The 9,099-nt window shown below is 41.0% G+C and overlaps 1 protein-coding gene across 1 annotated transcript; it reads left to right on the forward strand.

The window, feature by feature from the left end:
• Positions 1–3,095: 3,095 nt before the first annotated feature.
• LOC115327751 lies at positions 3,096–4,105 on the forward strand. The gene has a single exon (XM_029988784.4). It carries the CDS (start codon positions 3,282–3,284, stop codon positions 3,939–3,941), a length of 660 nt encoding a protein of 219 aa, XP_029844644.3. The 5' UTR covers positions 3,096–3,281; the 3' UTR covers positions 3,942–4,105.
• Positions 4,106–9,099: the final 4,994 nt, after the last annotated feature.

A 9,099-nucleotide genomic window follows, 5' to 3' on the forward strand; every position in this document is an offset into this window, starting at 1 on the left:
CCCAAAAATATTTACTGAAGTCCCAGATTCTTTGCTTCTCCCTACTTAAACAAGACATTAAAGAAATATCTGAGGACCTCGTTCTCCGACGTGTATAGACAGTGAACATTACTGCTTTTACTCTTATTTCTTTGTTCTTACATTTCGCATATTCCCTCGTGTAATTATTTATTTTTTGTACTCAGGCACTTAATTTTTTTTTTCTTTTGGACGCACAAAGTGACTAGTAGATTGATTGTGTGAAATCTGTTATTTGACCCTATGCATTTTGTTTTTCTGTGAACGCACACAGAGGGAATTTGCCTGACTCAGCGAGAGACATTCGTGTCTTCAATACGATATATAGTGCTCTTTTTTGCTTTCCGTTTGCATTTTTGCGTAATTTTGTGTGCGGAAGTGTGTACTAGTCAATGATTTTTTTTTTTTTATGACTCACGTTCAAGATACATACAAACTCGACTAAAACACCAACTCTGACTTTCCGCCTGTACTCTGATGAAACATTGAAAGATTTGTGTGCGTGTGTTTTTTTTCTATGTGCACGTTATGTGAGTCCGTGCGAATATCCGGTCTGCCACACCAAATGCTGGATCTGGTCCCACAACTCTCGAACTAAACTTTGGGTCACTTACCTCAGAATTAGCAGTCGACTTTAACGACTTCTTTGCTAAATACTCTGGCGTGCTAAGAACCCCTGCTGTGAACTCATGCACACTAAATAATGCATTTTCGGCGTCAGCTTTCCTCCCTTGCTTGGACGAAAAGGATCTGCACTCCCTTTTATTTAGTTTCAAAGCCAGCAAATCTCCAGGTATTGATGGTACTCGAGCGTATGATTTTCAGAGAAATTCCACATATATTATGAACGTTCTGCTCGCTATGCTGAACGGCTTCATTACGTCTGGCAGCATACCTGATGAGCTCAAGGCTGCTATTGTGCGGACCCGGCCAATTTTCGAAGGAGGAGAACGATCCAATGTTACAAATTATCGCCTAATTTCGATTCTACCTATTTTAAGACAAATTCTCGAGAAACACCTCTTTCTGACGATGAACAGTTTTTTAGATAAGAACGAAATATTTTCATCTACTCAGTACGGATTCATTACTGGGAAAGGCACGCAACTGGCCCTTGATGCTCCTAGCAAAATTTTATCGGCTTGGTTTTCGTGGCCCTTTTTATTCTTTACTGAAAAACTTTGTCTAAAAGGTCCCAGTTGGTCCTAATTGGAAACTTTAAGCGTTCTCGGCTTTCCTTCTTGGCTGGAGTGCCTCAGGGTTCTGTTCTTTCTCCTCTACTTTTCAATACTTTTGTGATCGACATGGCCGAGGTTATCAACGGGTGTAAAATTTACCAATGTGCCGACGACACTCTGCTTGTGTCACGTCATATTAATTTCTCTGACTCACTCCACACACTCGAAATAAACGTCTCTCATTAATGGATTAATTTGGCGACAACCTCCTAGACACAAACCGCTCGAAAACAAAGTTGGTGTGTTTTCACAACCGCCTTAAAAGACGCCAGGCACAAGTAAAGATTTTTTTCACCCTTCCAGTTGTGCTCAATGCAACTGTGTATTAACCCAGTCTGTGGATCACGTGAAATACTTGGTTGTACATTTCGATTTTGACATGTCTTGGAACACACATATGTCATATATTTGTAGCAAATTACGGATTGTGTCTTGTATGCTTTATAATACTAAATTCTTTATGCCAGTCGGTATCAGAATAATAATCGTCCATGCTCTTGCTTACAGTATCCTTCGATACGGCGTTACGGTGTTTGGCTACTGTTCGGGTCGTTGGCAGTCCAAAGTAAATTCTTTATTGAAAGGAATCCTGACAAGCGTTGCATATATTCCGAAATTTTGCAGTAACAGTGATATTTTTCGAAGTCTTCAATTGCCTAATCTGCGTTCTCTTTTTATACAAACGGTAGTGCTCCGTAGCTTTTGGAAAAATGAGTGTAAAACACCATTTCAGTCTCCCCGAATACTTCGTCGCGTTCCTCTTTTTGTAGTGCCGATTTGTTCGACCAGGTACGGTAAATGCACTCGGGATTACTACGTTCTGTGTTTGTTCAACGCCCTTCCTGACATGTTCATTGACATTAGATCACCGAAACAACTGAAGAGGAACTCAAGTGCACCAACTTTGATTTCATCTAGCATCCCTTTGGTGTGTCTGCATGCTTCGAGCTTGAACTGTAATTAGCTAAGTTAATTTTAACTTAGTTTCGCCTTTTGTTAATTTTTTCCCCTCTTCGTTTTCGCTTAACGCTTTTCGTGTTATTTTTTCTTGTTTTTTCTAAGTGTTTTTTTTTCATTCTCCGTGCTTTCTTTCTTTTTTGTTTTTTTTCATTTAACGCTTTTCGTGCTTCTTTCTTCATGCTTTTTTTGTATTTTATAGTTCGACTTTCTCTCTTGCATTGTGGAATCACGATAACCGTCTTTTCAATTTCTTATGGGCGTCATCATACAAGCCCTCTGCAGGCTAATTCAAGTACTGAATATGCCAGTATTTAGTACTTGAATTCCAATTTGTGTGACAATAAAATATATTTATTTATTTATTTATTCTTCTTCTTCTTATTATTATTATTATTATTATTAGTCGGCGGCCCGAATTCATCACGCAACTGCGTGATTGGCAGCAGCGGCAGCATTGAACAGGCACGACCAAACTAGTCCCCTGTATCTTTCAGATAACAGGAGCGCTGCCGGGACAACACTGCCGTGATTTGAACTTCAGATCTGCTGACTTCGGAGCTACGAGCCTGCCTACTCCAGACAAGGCTCGGTCGACCGTGACGTCGCCACTGCTAACATCAAGCGCTTCCGTCGACCAAGCTGAAGCTACAAAAGGCACCTCAGCGGAGCCTTTCCTTCACATTGGCAGCAGCGGCAGCATTGAACAGGCACGACCAAACTAGTCCCCTGTATCTTTCAGGTTGGTGTTCTTTTATTTCCTAGTACCGCGTTTTATGCCGCTGCTGCTGCTGCTGCTGCTGCCAAGGTGTAGCCATGAGTTCCAATGGTCAGTCTAAAACTTGTGAAAAACAATTCGTATCGTCCGATGCAAAAATTGCGTGCAGCGACTGTGATGGTAGCTACCACACGGGAAAATGTTCTGGAATTTCTGACAAAACAATCAAAACGAAGGGCGAAGCGTATCGTTTAGCTTGGCGCTGCCCAGCCTGTCGTCGTTTAAAATCCTGTGCACAAGCTCGGGATCCTACACTGAGTGACGACTTGGAAACGCATGATGTGCGACAAATGCTAAGGGTGATCAATGAGAAACTTGACCAGCTCTTACCGCTCAGGGAAGTAGTTGAGGGCATTGAAGATTCAATGCAATTTTGGAGCGAGCAGTACGACGAACTGCGGGAACGAACAGAACAAAATGAAAAGGACATCAAAGACCTAAAACGCAGAATGGAAAAACTTGAGGCGCAGGACGTTGAAGTAAATCAGATGCAATGCGAAATCGATAACCTTGAATGGAGAAGCCGGCGCCTTAACCTCGAGTTTCACGGAATACAGGTAACCGAAAAGGAAAATTTGCTGAGCAAACTAAACGTACTTGCCACACAGCTCGAACTGCCACAGCTTTCTGATATGGACGTGGTGTCCATTCACCGTCTGCCTTCAAGGAAAGATAAAACGCCGGGCGTAATCTGCCGCTTTGCAAGACAGGCTGATAGAGATAGATGGTGGGAAAGCAGAAAGAAGTTACGTGATTCGAATGACACTCTGTTTCTACTTGAAAACTTGACAAGACGATCCCGTTCTCTACTTTTCGAAACGAAAGCCTGGGCCAAAAGGAACAATTGTAAATACGCGTGGCACAGCAATGGCCGAGTGCATGTGCGCAAGTCTGACGAAAGCCGCGCGGTGGTAGTCTCTAATATTGCCGACCTAGATAAGCTTCGATAAGAAATGAGCAATCGACTATCTATGGCAAGTACAGCCAGCGAATCATACTTACTTCCGAATTCTTTTGAAAAGCATCTAGGAAAACCGTTCTTGCGGTCGTTTAAATGTTTTCACTCGAATATACGCTCAATTAAAAATAAAGAGTCCGATCTTCGTCTATTATTTGATAATTTTGGGCTGCAATCTGATGCAATATTGCTAACCGAGACATGGTCAACTGACGAAACAAATGTATTTCGTCTCCCATCGTATAATACCTTTTATTTAAATCGCCCTAGTAGCCGCGGCGGTGGAGTGTGCATTTTAGTCAAAAAAGAATATAACTGTGAAATATTGTCAGACTTTACTGTAAATACGAGTGATTGTGAACTTTTGTCAATTCAAATACAAAACACGGTAATTGCCGTTTGTTACCGCCCTCCCAGTGGTACCGTAGATACATTCTTAGATTGCTTAGAATCAATTTTTGACTTTATTACACAAAATCGTTTCAATTTCATCTGCGGCGGTGATATGAATATTAATATGCTAAAAAGTGATTCAACGAGGTCTAAACTAGATATTTTACTAATGACGCATAATTTGCGGAATTTCATTATGCTACCCACAAGAGTGACTGAGCACTCTTCGTCTCTAATTGATCTGTTTTTAACAAATATAAGCTCGAGCCAAGTAAAAGCAGGAGTGTTTGCCTGTGACCTAAGTGATCATCTACCAATATTTATCTGTACGAAGGGGCATGTAAAAAATAAAATATTGCAGTCGGCATACCCAGTACAAAAAATAACAGAAACAAACCTGACCATCTTTTGTGATAAAATTGCACAAACAGCTTGGGAAATAGTACTGAACAGTAATGACGCAAATGATGCCTATGATGAATTTCTCAGAATTTTAAAACCGATATATGCAGAAAGTTTTCCTTATGTACGTATTAGGAAAAGCAGAAAGATTCGTAAGCCATGGGTTAACTCCGAGCTTCTCGCAAGTATTGATGAAAAAAACAAGCTCTACAGTCAATTTATTAAAACTAAAGACCAAGAAATATTACGTAAGTTTAAAACTTGTCGCAATCGCCCAGATAAAGAACTCAAAAAGGCAAGACGCGATTACTTCGCAAATCAATTCATTTCCGCGGCAGGGTGCTCAGAACTAATGTGGAAAAGATTAAATGCCGTCTTAAAGCATAATGTTTCCCCAGACAAAGTCAACAAAATAATCACAGATGATGGTGAGTTATTTGGAAAAGCACTTGCAGATGCTTTTAACAAATATTTCGTGAATATTGTCAATAAAACCGTAACGAACTGTAACCTCGAGAACATTCCGTCCAACCCGAATTCTATTTTTCTTAACCCTGTAAATGAACAAGAAGTTATTACTACAATTATAAATTTAAGCAACAGCAAGGCTAAAGACGCTGATGGATTTCAGATAAAACCAATTAAGCACGCTGTTGAACTTCTTGCCCCTCACATAACGCATATATTTAACCTTTGCCTTAGTCAAGCTGTTTTTCCTCGGAGAATGCAAGTTGCCCATATAAAGGTGTTGTATAAGAAAGGCGATAAAAATGACATGGGAAACTACCGTCCCGTGTCGATACTTCCAATTTTTTTAAAAGCGTTAGAAAGAATAATTTTTTACCCGTTTTATTGACTTTGAGCAGAAGCATAACCTTTTAAATGAATCTCAATTTGGTTTCCGTAAAGGACTCGGTACAGAGTCCGCACTGCTCGCACAGAAAGAACTAATCTTGACCGCACTCGAGGAAGGAAAATTGGTTCTTGGTATCTTTGTAGATTTAACTAAAGCATTTGATCATGTAAATCATACATTGCTTGTTCAAAACCTTCAACGTTATGGTTTCAGAGGGAAGGCTGCATCCTTAATCACCTCTTATCTACTTCATCGTTTACAAACAGTCCGTATAGACGATCATTTCTCCGATCCACTTCCTGTTTCTTGCGGTGTACCACAGGGGAGTATTCTGGGCCCTTTTCTTTTTAATATGTATGTAAATGACATCGTCTCTGTTGGATCAGATGTTAATATGATTATTTACGCTGATGATACCAGCATATTTATAACCGGAAATGTATATAATGAGATAGTCGATAAAGCAAATTCGACGTTACAAAAACTAGACGAATGGACGTGCCAAAATAGCTTAAAGATAAATATAAACAAAACTAAAGCCGTATTATTTCGTAGTAAAAATAAAAGTGTCATGTTAAATCGACCAATAATGCTAAATTCGACACCCATTGCAGTTGTTTCTAGTTTTAAAGCCCTAGGGGTTGTTTTTCAAGAAACTTTGTCGGGGGATATACATATTGATTCCGTAGTTGCTAAGCTGTCCCAAATAGTCGGACTTGTTCATCGTAATCGGCACATTCTGCCACGAAATATTATGATTTTAATTTATAATAGTTTGTTTTCATCTAGGCTTAACTACTGCCACCTAGTCTGGGCATCCACAACTCAAGCAAATCTACATAAAATACATGTCTTACAAAAACGGTTCCTAAGAGTTGTTGAAAATATTCCGTCTTACTTTCACACGCATGAGTTGTTCGTAAAATATAATGTATTGCCGATTCACAAAATGTACGATTATCGGCTCTCTAAAACTTTTCAACAAGTGGTAAAAACTAAAACATCGTTTTTTAAAGGACTAGCTAACTTACAAAGCAATACTACCGCCTATACAACGCGCCATGGTGAGCCTTGGAATGTTAGCACTTACAGAACAATCTACGGGCAAGATACGTTGAAAAACAAACTGCCAAGGTTACTAAATAGATTAGCTGCCGAAAATGTCGAGCTTTTAGATATCACGTTTAAAACATTGCGTCGTTATTTCAGCCCTGAGTCGACTTTCCTTATGTAAAAAATGCTGTGTAATATTATTAAACGTGAAACTAGTTGTGCATGTAAGTAATATTTTTTTTTCTCTTGATAATGCTTTTCAAGATATCCTAAAATTGCGTGGTTGTTACGTAATTTGAGTGTGAACATTGTTGATTCTCTTTATTCTGTTTATCCCGCTTTTTCTGTTAATGCTGTAGTCTGTATGGTAAGTTGATAATTTTCTTCTTAGTGCTGCAAATGCCAATGTGGGGGCCTGTGGCTTTGTCAAGCTGGTCTTGTGACCGCTTTTTCCACAAGCCTCCAGTATCATGTACTCTGTATTTGATGCAAATACAAACCAACAACAACAAGAACAACAACAACAACTAACTTTGCCATTTTCGGCAGGGCGAGCGGTACTGCGGTTCTAGCAGTTCCTCGTGCCGGGCGCGCACCATCGCTGCCGATCGCCGACCGATATCGCTGACTCAGCACTCGTCAAGCAACACCAGGCCAAGTGGTTGATCGCCGTTCATCATTCGGGCAACCGGATAGGACGACTATATCAGCGGATCCCACGACTCTCCTCAGCGCAGTCGGCGGCCCGAAATCATCACGCAACTAACTTTGTCATTTTCGGCAGGTGAGAATCTTTTATATAATGTTTTGATAGCGACTGTTATTGTTCTGCCGCCGACTGCACCAAGTATTTATTCAGAGTTGTGTGTTTCTTGTTTCCTTGTTCACACGCAAAGTCTTACTTTTCTCTTCTACCATGGCGGCCACAAGTTCTACAAAGTGTATTGGGTGTTTTGAGCAAGTTCCATCTGACGGGAGTTTCATGACCTGTGCTTCATGTAAACATGTTTACCATTTAGATTCATGCTCAGGAATTTCGGAAAGAACGTTCAAATCGATGGGAACCTCGAAGCGGGATAAGTGGATTTGTGGGTTATGCAGAAACCGTGAGAGTAAGCTAAGTATGAGCTGTGTGAGTGAGGACGTGCTTCCTGCCGGGGGAGACGCAGTCGCCGCGCAACTTGCAGAGATAAACTCGAAAGTCGAGCTGCTTCACTCTCTAAAGACAAATGCTGATCGGCTCTGCGATCTCCCGGCTAAGGTGGATGACCATCTTTCGCTAAAGCCCTCAGTTGATGCGATTAAGGAAACGATTAAGGGGCTCCAGGATTCTGTAAGAAAATGCGAATCGCTGATGCAAACTGTGACCGAAAATGAGAAGGAGGTGAAGCTACTCAGATCAGAGGTCGGTGCACTGCAAGCTACAGTGTCCGACCAAACGACAATGATTGCGCAACTCCAGTCAAACATTAATACAAATGAGCAGTACAGTCGAAGATGCAATCTGGAAATCCATGATGTGCCATGTACGAGCGGTGAAGACCTGAAAGCCGTTCTAGTCGACCTTGCTCAAAAAGTAGATGTAGCGAGTTTTGACCCTGCTGAAGTAATAGCCTGCCATCGCTTGCGCTCCAGGCGCGAGGGCATTGCGCCAATTTTGGTGCAATTCATCTCGGTATCCAGCAAGGAACACTGGATGAGCGCGCGCACGAAGCTGGCTGCGCTTTCTCGGTCAGAGCACCAACAGAGGCTTTACTTCAAGGACAATCTAACCAGAGCTAATAAGGACCTCTTCTGGCAGGCGCGAAACAAAGGTAAAGAAAAATCGTATGAGTTCGTGTGGGTAAAAAACGCCGTCATCCTTGCTAAGAAAAGATGAAACGCCACCGGCACTCCGTATCTCTAGCACTAGGGATTTAGAAAAAATAGCGTAATAATGGAGGACACAATAATACTTCCTCATTTCACTTCGTTTCTCGACTTTTTTCCTCCTAATGCTAGTACACGTACGGTCCTACATGTCAATATAAGAAGCATTAGAAAATACTGGAATGAATTTCAAATCGTTGCAGGAAGAGTGGGGGTCAGTGTAGACGTGTTTGTTTTAACGGAAATAAATGTTCGGGACGTCGAAGTTTCGCAAAACCAATTTTCCTTACCTGGTTATGATGCGTTCTTTTCTACTCGTAGTAAATTTAGGGGAGGAGGTATAGCCATTTATGTAAAAGGTAACTGGTCGACGGTTGACTTGAACCTTAGTTTTAATTATGCCGAATGCCTTGCTCTAAACCTTTCTAACCGTACTTCAGTTGCATCACTTTTGGCTATTTACAGACAGCCGTCTGAAAATGCGCTTAGCTTCCTGGAGGAGTTGGATTCAAATATAGAAAAGTTGGCAATCACCAATAATGTTTTCCTGGTGGGTGATTTCAATATTGATTTACTA

This window comes from Ixodes scapularis, unplaced genomic scaffold (assembly GCF_016920785.2).
Source record: "Ixodes scapularis isolate PalLabHiFi unplaced genomic scaffold, ASM1692078v2 PGA_scaffold3__209_contigs__length_174095766, whole genome shotgun sequence".
Taxonomy (NCBI): Eukaryota; Metazoa; Arthropoda; class Arachnida; order Ixodida; family Ixodidae; genus Ixodes; species Ixodes scapularis.